This window comes from Oculina patagonica, chromosome 3 (genome assembly GCF_052425735.1).
Source record: "Oculina patagonica isolate OP01 chromosome 3, crgOcupat, whole genome shotgun sequence".
NCBI lineage: Eukaryota > Metazoa > Cnidaria > Anthozoa > Scleractinia > Oculinidae > Oculina > Oculina patagonica.
In genome coordinates, this window is record NC_135760.1 from 26,243,289 (window position 1) to 26,261,066 (window position 17,778).

General features: G+C 40.6%; 2 protein-coding genes across 2 annotated transcripts; both read left to right on the forward strand.

Annotated features, from left to right (window-relative positions):
- Nucleotides 1-4: 4 nt before the first annotated feature.
- LOC144647273 (phosphotriesterase-related protein-like) lies at nucleotides 5-7,953 on the forward strand. Its single transcript, XM_078507056.1, has 3 exons — nucleotides 5-48; nucleotides 804-1,255; nucleotides 6,728-7,953. The coding sequence occupies exons 2-3, from the start codon at nucleotides 812-814 to the stop codon at nucleotides 7,334-7,336; spliced, it is 1,053 nt and encodes a 350-aa protein (XP_078363182.1). The 5' UTR covers nucleotides 5-48; nucleotides 804-811; the 3' UTR covers nucleotides 7,337-7,953.
- Nucleotides 7,954-9,386: 1,433 nt separating this feature from the next.
- Nucleotides 9,387-15,244, forward strand: LOC144647304 (zinc finger SWIM domain-containing protein 7-like). Its single transcript, XM_078507088.1, has 6 exons — nucleotides 9,387-9,528; nucleotides 9,684-9,705; nucleotides 10,222-10,324; nucleotides 13,538-13,616; nucleotides 14,214-14,239; nucleotides 14,809-15,244. Exons 1-6 carry the CDS (start codon nucleotides 9,453-9,455, stop codon nucleotides 14,932-14,934), a joined length of 432 nt encoding a protein of 143 aa, XP_078363214.1. The 5' UTR covers nucleotides 9,387-9,452; the 3' UTR covers nucleotides 14,935-15,244.
- Nucleotides 15,245-17,778: the final 2,534 nt, after the last annotated feature.

Here is a 17,778-nt window from a genome sequence, read left to right on the forward strand (position 1 = left end):
CGCATCCTACGTGTCCACAGAGCTGAGTGGATCAGTCGTTCAGATGAGGTTTGTATTTCATATTTTGTTGCATAAAGCGTTTTGATTAAGTGGCATTCATTCACCCTTAGTAGTTAAAAAGGCTTTCTTGACTGAGCTGAACTTAGATGAAATGCCCTATGGAGCCCAAAACTAGCCAGAGAATACAGGGGGTGTGAATTTGGCACCCGGGGTTCCTTTCCGTTTCAGATTTCTTCCAAACTCGTCAGCAAAACTTCTCTTGAGTTTTAAATAATGGTAGATGAGAACGTCTGGGAGAAGAATGAACAGGCTTCACTGATGACAGGGCCATGTGTACATACTTAAATAAAGAGACAACATATGCTTTAGGCTCAGGGTGTGTACTGTGTGCAGGGGGGGGGGGGGGACTCCCATATGAACGGGACGTGGACGCTAGTCAGCTAAAGGAGACCAATGTGCTTGTGATTAAACCTTTTTTTACCCCTAAAGATACCATTTTCATACCTGATTGGTCTTTTCCCCCTGGAAAGGTCTTTGGTTTGAACAACCTCCACTCCCCCACCCCCCCCCTCCTCCCACCTGAATGGCTAAAAATGTAGGCCACCTTAAGGAAGAGGAAAATCCACAATTTACACCCCTAAGCAAGGCAATCAGCATACCCCCTCCTTTTCTTATGGGAGTTCGAGGTGGACAGCTGCGGGGTAGGGGAGGGGTTAGGGTTTGGGTTAAAACCATTTCTGTAAGAGTTTTTGTTAATCTACACAAGTTTTAACCTTCAATATTCACATCCAATTTACTTGTAGATAAAGAAATGGTATCAGGTCAAATCCAAACTGTTCTTGGTCCCATTGCACCAAGTGCTTTGGGCCGCACCCTAACACATGAGCACATCAAGATGGATTACAAATGCTGCCTCAGACCACCCTGGAGGGAGTCAGATGCTGAGAAAATGACAAATTCTGAGTTTAACTTGGCTAATCTTGGCTGGATATACCAGAACCCATACAGTCACAGGCTCAACATGGCTCTCGGAGATGAACCCTTTGAGGATATTGTAGGAGAATTGAACTTGTTCAAGCAAGAGGGAGGTCAAAGCATAGTTGAAGTTACCACTGTTGGTATCTCCAGGGATGTGGAGTACCTCGCTAAAGCTTCATCGGCAACTGGCTTGAATATCATTGCCGGTACAGGGTACTATTTGGACCACACCCTTCCAGCAGAAGTAAAGTCGTCATCTGTGGAGGAGCTCAGCAAGGTTAGTTTGACATGTAACAGGTAATGATATACAGTCAAACCTTCCTGTAGATTTGTTGTGGTTCAATTTTAATCCTTGGTTCAAATTTTATTTTCCTTTGTTTTTGGGTATGGTAATGTATGAGAATGAGTTTAAAACAAAGAAAAATAAGATTTGAACCAAGGATAAATTTCAACCACAAAATATACATGTACCCTTGGGACCAGAACAAGTGCCCACTTATGGGAGGCAAAAAATTACAGTAGTGTTTTTATGTGGCTAGGAATACGACTATGACTTGGTTTCCCACTTATTGGAGGTGACCACCCGCAGGAGGTGTCCATTACTGGAAAGCTGTATTTTTAATTACTGAAACCTATGCGTAAGCATTTTACACTAGTCTTCATCTCTTTTTTTTAACTGTGCATGATTTGGGGATGGTGTGGGGAGGGGGAAGAGTGTTAGGATGATCTCATTAATATGTATAAGATCTGACGTCAATAAAGTCCCGGATGTTGTTGTTCCTCGAAGTGAAAACATGGCGTGGCGTGTTTGATCTATTGATCCGAAAATCCGAACAATCCTCCCCCCGTCATGAACGAAACAGGTTATGGGCCCAGGTCAAGGTACGGGAGACTACTCTTCGATGGGGATGAACGGAAATATGAGCAATGGGAAGTCAAGTTTCTCGGATACATGCGATTGCAAAAGTTGAAGGATACGATCACTACGGCTGAATTTGAGGACGTTAATGCAGCCAAGAATGAAGAAGCTTTCGCGTAGTTAATACAATTTCTAGACGACAAAAGCCTTTCCCTTGTAATGAGAGATGCACAGGATGACGGGAGGAAAGCATTAAAGATTTTAAGAGCACACTACGCTGGTACAGGCAAGCCGAGAGTGATCTCGTTGTACACGGAACTGACCTCGCTTGTGAAGTCAGCACACGAGACAGTGACAGACTATGTCATACGAGCAGAGACCGCGGCAACAGCTCTTAAAAATGCCGGTGAAACCGTGACGGATAGCCTTCTCATAGCGATGGTACTGAAAGGCCTACCAGAAGAATACAAGCCGTTTGTTGTCATTATTACTCAGAGCGAGAAAGAACAAACATTTGGCGAATTTAAAGTGGCCTTACGAAGCTTCGAAGACACAGAGCGAGCGAGTATAGCGACGGGAAATCACTCAGTTATGAAAACTGAACACAAGCAAGAATCCCAGCCGAATATCACCTGTTTTCAATGTGGCCAGCCAGGGCACATTGCTCGCTTCTGTGGTAATAAAGACAAAGGCAGGAACGGACGGGGGCACTGGTGCAACACGTGCCATAATTCATCACACAGTGACAGAACATGTCGACGCAAAAGAAAGAACAAGACCGACAAAGTCAGTCAGGCTTCTGAGACTTTGGAGGATTCTGATGAGGAAGTGGAGCATTCATTTGCATTTGAGACCAATGCCTATGTAAATGGGAACACAACTGGGAAGCCAAATGCCCTACTGGTGGATTGCGGTGCGACCACTCACATCATCAATGACGAGTCCAAATTCAGCAAATTTGATGACAAGTTCACACCAGAAAAGCACTACATCGAGCTAGCAGATGGGACACGATCCAACAACGTGGCACTCAAGAGAGGGGATGTTGAGATAACCATCATGGATACCACTGGAAAGTATGTCAGTGCAACACTGAAGAATGCGTTATACATTCCTGCATACCCGCAGAACATATTTTCAGTGCAAGCTGCGACTGAAAGAGGTGCTTCAGTGACTTTCAATCCTGACTCTGCTGAATTAGTTTACAAGGATGGTACCAAGTTTAACATCGAGAAGCATTGTAGACTGTACTATCTTAGTACCTTCGACAAGAATGACACTGACTCTGTTAATTATACTTGTGACCTGAAGGGTTGGCATGAAATACTAGGACACTGTAATTATGAGGACATCTTGAAACTAAAAGGTGTAGTGGAAGGTATGAAAATAAGTAATAGTAGTTCTAGTAAACCCCAAGATTGTAATGTTTGTATTGAAGGAAAGATGACCCAAAGTGCAGGAATAGGAATCCTGATGCTCGTGCTACTGCACCATTAGAATTAGTTCATACAGATTTGGCTGGACCTATCGATCCAGCTTCTAGAGAGGGTTTCAGATATTCCATAGCTTTTACAGATGACTATTCAGGAGCAATTTTTGTATATTTTCTGAAACATAAGAGTGACACTGTAGCTGCAACAAAGAAGTTTTTAGCAGACACAGCACCATACGGAGAGGTCAAATGTATTAGATCGGATAATGGTGGTGAATTTATTTCTCAGGAATTTAAATCTCTGCTGGAGAAAAATAAGATAAAGCATGAAATGTCTGCACCCCATTCTCCCCACCAAAATGGGACGGCAGAGCGACACTGGAGAACCTTGTTTGAGATGGGAAGGTGTTTACTCCTGCAAGCCAATCTGGGCAAAGGGTTTTGGCCCTATGCGGTAATGGCAGCTGCGTACATTCGCAATCGGTGCTTTAACAACCGCCTTAAGCAAACTGCATACTTTGCTATCACTGGCAAGAAGCCAAATTTGTCAAACATGAGAGTTTTTGGATCTGAATGCTATGCATATAAGCAGAATAAGAAGAAATTGGATCCCAGGTGCACCAAAGGGATTTTCCTTGGGTATGATAAAGAGAGTCCTGCCTATCTGGTGTTAATCCCAGAGACGGGCAAGATTATGAAGTACAGGGTGGTGAAGTTCCCTAGGAGAGGGGTACATGTTGAACGACAGACCCAAACTGAAATTCCACTGGGTGATGATGATTTCATGCCATCACGACACAATACTAACCCTGATACTTGTAGTGAATCTGATGTTGACAGATCCGGAGAGGGTCTGGATGAACTTGCTGAAGGACCTAAGGCTGAGAATGAACCTAGTCCTACTTCACAGCCTCGTGATGAAAGTGTGAGACGCTCCACGAGGGAGAGAAGACCCCCAGCTTACCTGAGAGATTATGTCACAAACATGAAGGATAGTGATCAGGTACTGACGAGTGTAGATTACTGTTACAAATTTTCTGCTTTCCCTCAAACTTACCAAGAGGCTATGGAATCACCTGAGTCTAGTAACTGGGAGGCAGCAATGAAGGAAGAGATGAATTCTCTAACTGAGAATAACACATTTACTTTGTCTCCTTTGCCAGAGGGCAAAAATTCAGTGGGGGGCCGTTGGGTGTACACTATCAAAGAAAGTTCAAATGGTGCTAAAACTTACAAAGCAAGGTATGTTGCTAAGGGTTACAGTCAAGTGAGAGGTGTTGATTATCAGGAGACGTTTGCACCAACAGCTAATCTCACATCAGTGCGTGTGCTAATGCAAATGGCAGCACAACACGATTTGATTTTGCATCAGATGGATGTGAAGACAGCATATCTCAATGCCCCTATTGATTGTGAGATCTATATGGATCAAGCTGAGGGCTTTGAAGTTCCCCCGGGGAGTGAAGGGAAACTTGTGTATAAGTTGAACAAATCTCTGTATGGATTGAAGCAGTCGGGTAGGAATTGGAACCATGTACTACACTGTTTCTAGCAAGAGAATGATTTTGTACAAAGCCCTGTTGACAATTGTGTGTACACCAAACAGGTTGGAAGTGGACTTGTTGCTATGCTTGTCTGGGTGGATGACATAATTATAGCAGCAAGCGACATGGTGTTATTGTCTAAAACTAAAGAGATGTTGAACAAGAGGTTTCATATGAAAGATCTGGGTAGACTTTCATATTTCTTGGGTATTCACTTTGAGCAAGGTGATGGCTTTGTAAAAATGGACCAGAAGAGGTATATCAGTAAGGTGCTTGAGAGATTTGAGATGTCTGATTGTAAACCAAAACCTACACCTTCTGAGCAGAAGTTTGAGTTTGGCAGTGAAAACCCTGTTGATCCAAAGCGATACCGTGAAGCAGTGGGTAGCTTGGTATATGCTATGACATGCACCAGACCAGACATATGCTGGGTTGTTACTAAACTGTCTCAGTTTCTAACTAATCCCACAAAGGAACACTGGGTAGCAGTGAAACATGTACTGCGGTACTTAAAGGGGACCCTTGACTTTGAACTGTGCTATAGGAAATGTGACAATGGTCTTACACTGATAGGCTATAGTGATGCTGATTGGGCATCATCTACAGATGACAGACGCAGCATCAGTGGGTACTGCTTCAGTTTGAATAAAGCTGGTCCACTTATCTCTTGGAAGTCGAGAAAGCAGCCAACAGTAGCTCTTTCATCTTGTGAAGCTGAGTACATTGCCCTGGCAGCGGCAGTTCAGGAGGGCATGTATCTCATTCAGGTAGTGAATGATGTTGGTGAGGTAAATGATCCTGTTTTGATCTTTGAGGATAATCAGGGGACAATTGCCTTGTCCATGAATCCAGTCAATCGACAGAGATCCAAACATATTGATGTGCGATACCATTTTATTCGCAATGTGCAGAATGCAGGCAAAGTAATCATTAAGTATTGTCCCACCGCCGATATGGTTGCTGATGTCATGACCAAACCAGTTACGAAGATTAAGTTGCAAAAATTCAAGAGTTATATTTTTGGTTCTTAAGACATTTGAGTTTTAATGTAGAAGTAATGTACAAGAGTTCTATATTTTGTTATAGTTTTACTCATTTGTCAACTGATAGTAAGCTGTATGTTTATATTTTAGCAATATGACCGTGTTCATGTGATTTTAGAACATACATAGGAAGAGATCAAGTGGGGGTGTTAGGATGATCTCATTAATATGTATAAGATCTGACGTCAATAAAGTCCCGGATGTTGTTGTTCCTCGAAGTGAAAACATGGCGTGGCGTGTTTGATCTATTGATCCGAAAATCCGAACAATCCTCCCCCCGTCATGAACGAAACAAAGAGAAGTTTAGGCCTCCCTTTCTCTTCCTCACTTCCCTGCCTTCCCCTCCTCCCATTGAAGGCCTGGTATGCTTGTTTTGAACATACTTTTTTAACCTGGATATCCAAGCTCTGGACTGGTGGGGGGGGGGGGGGGCACTCCAAAAAGTTTTATACGAGGAGGCTCCGCCCCAACGTCCAAACCCTTACCCATTTTGACAGAAAAGGCACTGCTTTCCGTAAACCTTTTATTGAAAAAGGTTCCCTTCTCATATATTTACAGGGCACGACATATACTTAAAACAGAGCGTTTTCTTGCCATTTTTATGTAACGTGTTTAATAAATTAACACAATACAGCCATTAGATGTGTCTGTTCATAATATTTAATGTAAAAGCCTTTTTAAATATCTTAATGCCAGATTTTTTTACCCTTTTTTATACCTAAACTTGTGAAATGCCTACCCTTTAATATAAGTAAAGCCTGAAAAAGGTATCCTTTTGGGCGGAGCCTCCCCGTAAAGGCCATTATAGGGAGTATCCCCCGGGGGCTCTAGACTTAAAATATATTTGTCGATTTTGTTTTTCCTTCAATAGACAATGGTCAAGGAACTTACTGAGGGTGTTGGTAATACCTCAATCAAGTGTGGTGTGATCGGAGAAATTGGCTGCTCATGGCCACTGGAGCCTGCAGAGAAAAGATCTCTGTTAGCCGCTGCCGCAGCACAATCTCAAACTGGTGCCCCTCTTATTATCCACCCTGGGAGAAATGAGCCGTCTCCTATGGAGATTGTCCGAATTCTTCAGGAAGCTGGTGCAGATATCAACAAAACTGTTATCTCACATCTTGATCGCACTGTTTTTGATCGTGCTAAACTCTTGGAGTTGGCTGCCACGGGAGTTTATCTGGAATATGATTTTTTTGGAATCGAATTGTCATATTACCAGCCTAACACAGCAGTTGATGGAATAACAGATGCACAGAGAATCCAGAATATCAAATTTCTGGTCTCAGAGGGCTATGAAGATAAAGTCGTCATTGCACATGATATTCATACCCGTCATCGACTCGTCAAATATGGTGGCCATGGATACGCTCACATACAAGTGAATGCTGTTCCAAAAATGCTGTTGAGAGGGATTTCGCAGGAAGTAATTGACAAGATTCAGATTTCAAACCCCAGAAATTGGTTAACTTTCAAGTAAATAAGGTTTTTTGGTGTGGCTGTCAAGTATTTAGATAATGTAGGTAGAGTAGGAATTTAACATAATTACACAATGTATTTTAAACACTAGAATTATTCAAGAAAATTATTTTTAAAAGTAACTGTGTTTACTTGGGAGCTCAACAACATGTACAACAAATAAGTTACATGTCTTCTGGTATATTATTGTTGAACCATGCATGGTATAAATGCTGCACTGACCAACAAATAGGTTACATGTCTTCTGGTATATTATTGTTGAACCATGCATGGTATAAATGCCGCTTAGTGTGTCAGACCTTAATGTACACTTAAGTCTTCATCTCATTTTCAATGGCCAGGAGGGCTAATTCCAATAAAATTTTAAGTAAGTGGCTGCCCTGACATGCAGCCGACCTATCAGAGAGCACTATAACAAGCAGATAATATCACCCCAGCTCCAGTGGGCTGGGTCTTATTAAAAGCCCTGGGCCAGCATCTCTAAGACTGAGTTGTTTTGTAGAGTGTGGTGCATCTAATCCAGTTGCATAATTAAGTGTATACTCTTTACTGCATGTGGAAGACAAGGTGGCCTTATAAAGTTAGTCCATCAGAGATTTTAGATTGAGCAATCCAGGCATATACGTACGTCAGTAGCCAGTAATTAAACTGTTTGGGCACAATCTGACAAAATGCTGGGAGAATGCCAGATGTGGTAGTCTAGCATCATCCCATCCTGAATAAGGGGGAGTAGCAAAATTAATATACACTACATGTAGTTGCTTAATTAATGTTACTGAAATCAGAGTAAAGCATTAGTATTAGAGCAGACTTATATGGCCTACCTAGACACCACTGGATGGGGTGATAGGATTGGCTAAGTGTCTAGTTGAACCATGGCCCGGGGGGGAAGGTACTAATTGTATTTTGTGTGATTTTAATTCTTGTTATAACTGTAGTACAAGTATGGTCCTCCTCAAAATTGTCATATTTTGATTCCATTGTCGTTAGAATAATAAATTACATTAATTGCTTTATTAAAGCTATGTACAATTATATTACTTCAAAAGAATCATCGAACATAGTAAAAACACATGATTTTTTAACAAAAGAAAAACATGATTTGTGAAACAAAGTGAAACAGATGATTAATTTTTATAAAAATAAATAAATAAGTAAAACAGAAGTTAAAGGAAATGAAGAGTTTTTTTTATTCTTTGTAGTGAAAAATCGACGTCTTGCCTAGTCACACCCCTTGCCTATCTACAACAACATGAGAGCTTAAAGAAGGCTAAACCTTTAACATTCTAGCTGCTGTGCTGGGGAGGGGCCAGGGGCCTGCCCCCCCCCCCAAAAAAAAAAATGGCTAACACAAAATAAAAATATTCAAAAATAGAACAGTAATCATGTTAGGATACTGTTGGATTTTTTAAGTGTAATAGGTGTTTTCCTATTGCTATCTTTTATAACGTTTTGCATCAAGAAAATGCATTCAGAAGGCTGGAAATGCTATTTTAGAGACCCCACATTTGAAAATCTCCTGGGGAGCATGCACCCGGACCTCCCTAGAAGCTCGCACCTCCAGCACTCGTGGTGTGTCCCCCAATACATTTAACCCTGCTACAGCACTGCATTCAGTAGATGTTACGTATACTGTACCACCTGAGATGACTTTTGACCATTCAAGTTTATTTGGACTTTCTAACACTTACATTTTTAGTGACATTACAATGTTAGTGACTCCTTTTATCATCCAAAAATGCCCTGGAGTGGGACATGTAAAGAAATAACTCCCCCGCCTATGCTCGGCCTCCATCCCCTAGGCCCCCACCCCCTCCCTGCTTGACTTCCGACTTAAATAATTGTTAGAATACAGTTAAAGTCACTGCACTTGATCACTGCACACTAGCTAACACTGGGATCATGGGAACAAGCTATTTTTTTCAATTGCCAAGAATTACAAAACAGTATTAATTTGCAGTCCGTTTGTCCCGCTTCTCCCCACCCCACTTCCGCCTTCTTCAACTTGACCCAAGCTTCGCTCGAATGCGCGTGAAAGTCTGGGCCCTACTAAAAAAACAAACATGGCGGACGTAAAGGCGCGATTTTTGCAATTTTCAGACAAACGGTAAATTTAAATGGCTTTATCACTTCGACATGTTGCAGATCAGCTATTCTCGGAAGTTCGTATAGAGAAAGAAAAGCATGGTCACTGTGAGTTTCTTTTTATTATTATGAAGAATTACGTATCTTGATCTTGGTCATCTTTGTTGTCAGAGTTAATTGGTAAGCTTTATTCGTGGTTGTACTTTAATACAAATGTAGAGCCTCTTATACATCTGACGTTGTTTCTTTTGATTTTGTTTTAGTGACAGATGAAATTCTTTCTGCGTGAGTATAAATGGCAATCTTTTCATTCAGGCACTTTATAAATTATTGTACTCCAAATTTATCCCGATCTTTGTTCACATAAGCTACATACAAGAAAGTCAGTGTCCCTGCCCTTATATTACTTCATAATTATTTCAATGAATTATGAAGAACTATTCGATACAGATCTCTTTTGCTGTGATCTAATCTTTTTATTCTATGTTATAAAAAATGTGAAAATCAATTGGGAAGTGGGAGAAGAGATAGCGGGAAATGGAATTCTGAACCAAGAGAAAACTCACCAGAAGGAAATTCCACCTTGATTTGCTCCATCTCTCCTTCTGCTCCCCCACATTTTCCTTGCAAATCTTCTTTTCATCCTATTTGCCATTATTTATGGGCATTTTATGCATTGATACCAAACAAATATTTCTTTGATTTTTAAAAGAGAAAGTAGAACAAGCCACCCATTACTGAGCAGACAGAGTGACGTAAAAGCTTTTTTTAACAGTAGAATGTATTTACTGTTTTCATTAGGTTACACTTTGTATTCCATCAGCCACTGTTGCATGCTTTAGACCTGGTAGATCAGAAAAATATCACCAAGTTAACAACACCCAGTGGAAGGGTTCTTTATCAGGTTGGTTACTGGAACATCCATGGGAGGCACGGTGGCGTAATGGTAATAGCACACTCAACTCCAAGTCCAACGGCCTGGGTTTTAGCCCTGGCCGGGGTGCTGCATTGTGTTCTTGGGCAAGACACTACTCTCGCGGTGCATCTTTCCAACCAGGTGTATAAATAGGTACCGGCAAATTTAACGCTGGGCGGGGGGTAACCCTGCGATGGGATTAGATCTCATCCAGGGGGGAGTAGCAATACTCCCAGTTGCTTAATGCTACGGAAACCAGCATACACTCTGTATGGGCCACTTGGCTCCTACACAGACTTAACCTTTTCTGGAACATCTTCACACAGTAAAGCATACCATAAAATTCCGGTTATAAGCCCCCCCCGCTTATAAGCCCTCCCGGTTATAGGCCCATCTACCTGGAAACAAAAAAAGACATCCAATTATAAGCTCCCCCGGATATAAGCCTCCCTCTGCCGGATGACAGTACTGAACAAGGCTAAATGTTGCTTTATTATGCGTTTTTAACTTAAAAAGGTATTTCGATCAACACTCCTGTGGCCCGTTACGGAACGTTCTTTTCATTCCGTTTATTGGCCCTCCCGGATATAAGCCCCTCCACTTATAAGCCCACCCAAAAACCCTTATGAAGTTGTATAAGCCCAGGGCTTATAACCGGAATTCTACGGTATTTAATTTATAATTAATCTGATGATATGATTATAGTATCATACTAATTATACTCCAATTGCATGTCTGTATTTGGGTCACATGCAAACGATATATTTTCTCAGGTTTTCCAGTAATGTTTTTAAATATTCTGATTCCCATTTTTTTCTTTCATTAGTTTTCTGGCAAAACGTGTATTCTTCTGAAAATTAGAGTAACTGTTGTCACCAACCCCCTCCATATTTCTCCTTGTAGGAAAGCCACCTTCTGGGCATTATTTTGACTTGATTAATGTGAGTGTGTAAGGCACAGGTCTCTACCCATAATATTATAACACCTTTATGTATATCTACTGTCTACTACATGTTCTGCCATATTAGTTCCTGTCAAGGTTCTGAAACAACTTCAAGCAAGCTTAAGGTGGCTCGACCCAGTTTTTTTCTAGCAATACCTATCAACTTTGAATCCCTCATACTTAAAGGGATTAATGTCAATGACACATCTACTATATCACATGGATTACACATAGACTGAACTACAATATGATAAAAATTTTTGGGAGATCAGAATGAATATCACGTGACAATGACGTCACACAGGTTTTTGCTCTGAATTGAATTTCAGCCCTTAACCGCATTTTCTCTAGAGATCCTCCACGCTACGTATACCTTGGGTGCCTTCAGCTCTGCGGAGTTTCATCGAAATCTACAAGAGGAATTTTGAAATATCTTGGAATTTGTTTTCAGATGGTATAATTTATGCGTAAAATAAAGACTCACAAGACTTCATATAAAGAAATTTGCTCCTTTTTTTATGTTTAATGAGAGGCTTTAGCCTTCATTCCTGTTTAAAATGTCCCATATCCGATATCCAAACCGCAAGAAGTTCTGAAATATGGCCCGTTTTAAAGAAAACAATGGAAAAGAAATTGTCACGCAACAACTTTTCTTGTGTGGTCGACGTCTTGGCTGAGTTGAAAATTAAAAATGCCAAGCTTAAGAACAAGAAATGCAAAACAAAAAAAGGCCGCCGTACTGAATGCTACGCTAAAGAGATTTCAACATCAAAAGAAAGAAAGTGTAAACCAGGTAAGTTTCTGAGTACGCTCTCAAGTCATTTGTAAATGACTGGCGTCAAAACATAACCGGCTTTGAGTTTCATTCATTCATTATTGTTTACTTGAACTCGAGAATATTACCATATTCTGAAAGATTTCGGTAAGCTTTCGGAAGGTGGCCAGTGACATTTCACTGTGGTGCACAGAAAATCGATGTTGTGCTCAAGTCGAAACAATAGGAAACCCCAGAACACAAAATTATTCAAAACTACGAGATTGCTTCAATATTTACTCAATTTTGCGTTTATGTTAGACAACCTTAGAAGTTTTCAATGAGCATGAAATTCAGGGATTGTGTAGTGTACTGATCAATTGCCACCCTGAACAATTTTGGGGAAAATTCATCGACGAGTTTTGAAATGATCGCGTTTTTTGCGAAAGTAGGTGTAAAATTGGTAAATAGAGCTAAACATTGAGCTTCACTATGATTCATATATTTCATATTTTTCGAAATCGTGCAAGTCTACCTACTTCTTGCAGTTTGGATATCTGATATGGGACATTTTTAACAGGAATGAGGGCTAAGGCCTCTCATTAAACATAAAAAAGAAGCAAATTTCTTTATATGAAGTCTTGTCTTTATTTTACGCATAAATTATACCATCTGAAAACAAATTCCAAGATATTTCAAAATTCCTCTTGTAGTTTTCGATGAAACTCCGCAGAGCTGAAGGCAAACACCCAAGGTATACGTAGTGTGGAAGATCTTGAGAGAAAAGCGGTTAAGGGCTAAAATTCGATTCAGAGCAAAAACCTGTGTGACGTCATTGTCACGTGATATTCATTCCAATCTCCCAAAAATTTATATCATATTGCAGTTCAGTCTATGTGTAATCCATGTGATATAGTAGATCTATATGTCATTGACATAAATCCCTTTAAGTATGAAGGTTTCAAAGTTGATAGGTATTGCTAGAAAAAAACTGGGTCGAGCCACCTTAATACCTGATCACATCCTTGCAAATAAATTACCGTAATGATTCGATTTAGCGCCCGGGGCGCTTATTTACTTTTGGCACCTCAAGGGAGGGCGCTTATTCGAGACAGGGCGCTTATTCGGGACAGGGCGCTTATTTAATTTTTTGAGAAACAACCAAATGTATCTAACAATAACCGAAACTGTAACAGTCAGAAATTGTTAAAACTTCAGTTACTTTTAAAATAATTGTTCATTTTAGCAGCATAAAATATATACACGAACTGTACGGTGAACGTCAATGACTTCAGTAGGGGCAGTTACTCAATAGGGGCACTTATTAGAATAGGGGTGCTTATAAGAATGGGGGCGCTATTTAGAATGGGGGCGCTTATTGGAATAGGGGCGCTTATTTACAAAAACACATTCGAAGGGGGGCGCTTATTCGGAAGGGGGCGCTTATTGGAAGGAGGGCGCTAAATCGAATCATTACGGTAATTATAGAATATCCATGTTATAGGTTGTAGGTAGTTCCAATCAGCTTTATAACTGCCTTATTACTGGAGATTTCTGTACTTGTCCATCATACACATTCACAGGTATGATACATGTTTCAGTTGTAGTATTATATTTAGCTAAGCTTTAATAGTCTTCACTGGCCACTTCTTTTCTGGCAAAGACAATCAACCTGCCAGCACAGTATTGCAGTTGACTCTATTAGGGGAGTTCAATAATTCACAGAAGATAATGAAATCTCAACTCAGAGTCAATCAGTAATTAGGCTCCAAGTGTCATTCTTTGATTTGATTTTAGCAAGGCCGGCTTAGCAAGACTCAGATTTACTATTCAAGTTGGCCCTAGCTTTGTCTGCTGTTGCTGCGAGACAAAGGCAAAGAACATAATTATTATTTCAACTAAAGACTCTTTTTTCCTGATGTGGAAAAAGAGAAAATATTATTCTAACTGTGAACATCACTATCATAAAACTGTGTTTACTTGCTAAATGAAAACGGAAAACAAATTGCTCTTTTGTTTCTTTGTCTGTCCATCTGTCTCTCTGTTGATCCATCCATCCATCCATCAATCCAAGTCACTTTCAATGATTTGAACAACCAACTTTGCTCATCGTGATTACCAGTGACAGAGAAATTTTCATTTTTGTGTTTGTTTTCCCATGTGCTTTTGCCTCTGATCAGTGTTAGTCAAGATGGAGTCACTCATGGTGAGTATAACAAGAATAAATAAGGATTTAAAATAGTTAAAATAAAATGTGGTGTAATACTGTGAACATACAGAGCAAACAGCACTGGAAAATGACAAGCAGCAAAGGGTGATGAATCTTCACCCATACATGCCACAAGATGTGCCAACCATGATATAGCTCTGCGAGTAACTGATTTGGGTCGCCCTCAGTAGCTCTGTAGAGCCAGAATAAAATATGACTTTTATTGATTTCATTTAGACGTGGCTGGGTTTAAAGCTGGAACCTTATGGGGCTGTGTATTCCTGATCGAATTGAAATTTGGAAGTGTTGGTTTTTGCGGAGGGTGGAAACCCGGAGAAATCGGAGAAAAACCCTCGGAACAAGAACAAGAACCAACAACAAACTCAACCCACATATGTCGGGGCCAGGATTCGAACTTGGGCCACATTGGTGGGAGGCGAGCGCTCTCACCACTGCGCCATCCCTCCTCCCCAGTGTTGGCTCAGTACCTTATAACTTAGTTTACTTGTTGGTTCTCTAGTTGTTTTAAGGTGTCAATAACATAACATTTTTTAACCAATCCACAGTGTAAACACCTACTTGCTATTCACCTGGCTGAAGCTCTTGGTGAATGCAGGAACAGAACCATCACAGATGAAGACTTTGTGGCCTACATGTGTTACGGAAGTGTCACGAATAACAGCAAGACCTAGCAGTAAACTGCTTCTTACAAGTCAGACGCAGAGACGTTACTTTACTAGATGACTCGTAAGGTTTCCCCAACACGAACAGGATTAATTTCTGTTGAAAGTTTCAGTCTATTGTGAAACGTGAATTCTGTTTAAATAATTTATGGGATTTTTTTAGTCCAGTCTAGTAGCTTTTCAGCCAGGAGTTTGAAAATGCCCGACAAACTGGACATGTCTAGAAACTGTTAAACAAGGCTTGAATGTTTCAACCACGAAACTACTGTTGGAAAAACAGAATTCCACAGCCTGATGAAATAAACCGTACTTTAACTAAGCACATGTAGTTTTAATGTGTCTTGCAAAACAGGTACCTACAAACTGTTAGAGCGAGCTAATAAAATGCAAGGGATAACTTGTGGCCGACTAGCATACATTCTGAAGGGTCAGAAATTGTCTGCAGTCGAAGCTGTCGTAAACGGACACCCTCGGGACGCGAAAAAAGTGTCCGTATCTGGAGCTGGCCGCTTACGAGAATGGTTCTCGAAAGCGACCACTAGAGGTGTAGGGGATAGATGGCCGCTTATGGGAGCTTACCAAGCTAACAATAACCGGACGGACGTGGCCGTGGATGATGGCAAAACAAACACTGAAATATGGTACTGTACTGAATTACTGTAAAATCATTGTGACGAACGGCAATGTGAAGTTGATTAATGAAAACAAAATGCAGAGGTTTTTAATAAGATTTTGTTTGGGGTGTCCGTTTACGGGAGCTTAAAAACAAAGAAAAAGTCTAAGTCGTAATCTGTGAAAGTGTCCGCGGCCGCTTACGGGAATGTCCGCTTACAAGAATGTAAAAATACAAAGTTTGTATGGGAGTTAAAGGGACATGGTCAGCGTTCATGTTTTGAAAAAAGTCCACCTCAACCCGAAATCAAAAATACGCATAGAGAACCTTCAGAAATCTGCTTCAACCTTCTCGGTGTATTTTTTTCTCTCTACATTTTCTTATTTAGTGAAACACTGAGAAGATTGCAGCAGATTTCTGAAGGTTTGTTTTAAAAAAAGTCTGCCATGGACTGTTTTCAAAACGTGAAAACTAGTGTCCAGGTCAGCGCGGTAAAAACGCTGACCAGGTCCCTTTAAAACGGGGTTTCAAACAAGGCGGCCGTTAGTAGAGCTGTCCGCTTACGAGAGTGTCCGTTAAGAGAGCTTCGACTGTAGTCGCTTCGTGCTTTGTGTACTTAGTTAATTCATACAGTGTCCGCCTGGTAACCGTTTTTTTTAATTCTTTTTGGGAATTGAATTTTCCAGTAATATTGCTAAATCATCCCCAAAACTTTGAAGAAACGAGAATAATGGTGGATTTCCACTGACGCGTAAATTTTTACGTGCGTGAAAAAATTAGAGACAATATGTATGAACGTCCTGCGTAAACGTGTACGCCAGCCGTTCATACATTGTCTCTAATTTTTTCACGCACGTAAAAAATTACGCTTCTGTGGAAATCCATCATAAGGCGGAGACGACCCTGTGCCACTGCACACAAATGGCTGATAGTGCATGATAGCTGTGACTAGTAGAATTCTACTAATAGCCGATCGCAGTGTAATCACTGAAAAGCACCTTTCCGGTAGCTTCTTGCTGCTAAGCTCCTTGTCTGTACAAGGCTGATTCACGGTATATAACTATTCTCGTCTTTAGAGCTGCGGACACGAGGAACAAGTGGCTCTGGGGACACATGATTTGATTGACTGGAACTTTAACAAACTGAAAATTTATATTAAGCAAATCAAATCAACCGTTTTAAAATGCTTTTGTTGTAGGGGATTTCACTAAGGTTGATTTGATTGGCTAAATTTGAAATATCTTTGTTGAAAATCTAGCCAATCAAATCATCTGTCACCAGAGCCACTTGTTCCTCGTGCCCCAGGCTCCCCCGGCTAAGAGGGACAAGCGGCTCTGGGGACGAGGATGGGAATACAAACTCATTTTTCGTTTTCAAAGCCTTCGCTTCTTTTGGGCACGAGAAGAGAATCTGGAAACGAAAATCGTTTCAATGAGATCCGTAATCGCTGGTCAAGTGGAGCGAAGGGTCTCTGTGGCCCTTCTCGTCCCAGTGTTACTTGTTTTTCTAACGTCTTTGAAAGAAACGAGAGCCCTGAAGAGGAGACTGCTGGTAGGGCTTGTTGGAATGTTTTGCGCATGCGTTCATTTAGCTAATTCATACCGCCCGAAAGAAAACTGTTAATATGAGAAAGCACTTATCAGAAAAATTTCAACGATCAGTAAGTATCTTTTTTACCTTGGCAGTAACTGAGGGCAGATGTTCTTCGACTTAATAAGCCGCCACCTTCCCAGGGTGAGTTTATTTGCAATCAAGGACCACTGGCAACTCATCTCTAAAGAACTGACATGAAAACTGTGTTAATACAAAGTCCATTTGAAATATAATTTGCTGTATAATGCGCCCAGTGGTTAAACTTGATGAGTTACTAGAAATTAAGGTTTAGTTAGTTACGCCAAAAAATACTATTACAACTGTTTAAAATCCTTTGCTTTCAGCATTATGTTTTACCGCGATTTAGCCCGAAGACAAATACCACTTAAAGACGTAAGATAAAATCCTTTTAAAAGTTAATCTTCAAGTTCAGCGTTTCAAAATTAAAAGACCTTTAGCTCACAAAATTTGCCCTAGAGCATTAGTGGTAATTTTTTTTCAATGCGGTTTTTAATGGAAAGCGTAAGTCAGTCTGTTTGCACTTTCCAAATGCTTCCAATTTTTTTTTAAAAAAGATGAGGATTTTCACATTTGGCATTGTTAATACATAATCGTTTGTTAATATTGAAATGGGGAACCATGGTGCA

What these genes read in the sequence shown, in the direction of transcription:
- LOC144647273 (XM_078507056.1), top strand. Translation starts at nt 812, where the DNA reads ATGGTATCAGGTCAAATCCAAACTGTTCTTGGTCCCATTGCACCAAGT. An exon ending in CTGTGGAGGAGCTCAGCAAG is followed by an intron (nt 1,256 to 6,727) that starts GTTAGTTTGACA and finishes TTCCTTCAATAG; the next exon opens with ACAATGGTCAAGGAACTTAC.
- LOC144647304 (XM_078507088.1), top strand. Translation starts at nt 9,453, where the DNA reads ATGGCTTTATCACTTCGACATGTTGCAGATCAGCTATTCTCGGAAGTT. An exon ending in ACAGATGAAATTCTTTCTGC is followed by an intron (nt 9,706 to 10,221) that starts GTGAGTATAAAT and finishes TGTTTTCATTAG; the next exon opens with GTTACACTTTGTATTCCATC. An exon ending in TCAAGATGGAGTCACTCATG is followed by an intron (nt 14,240 to 14,808) that starts GTGAGTATAACA and finishes ACCAATCCACAG; the next exon opens with TGTAAACACCTACTTGCTAT.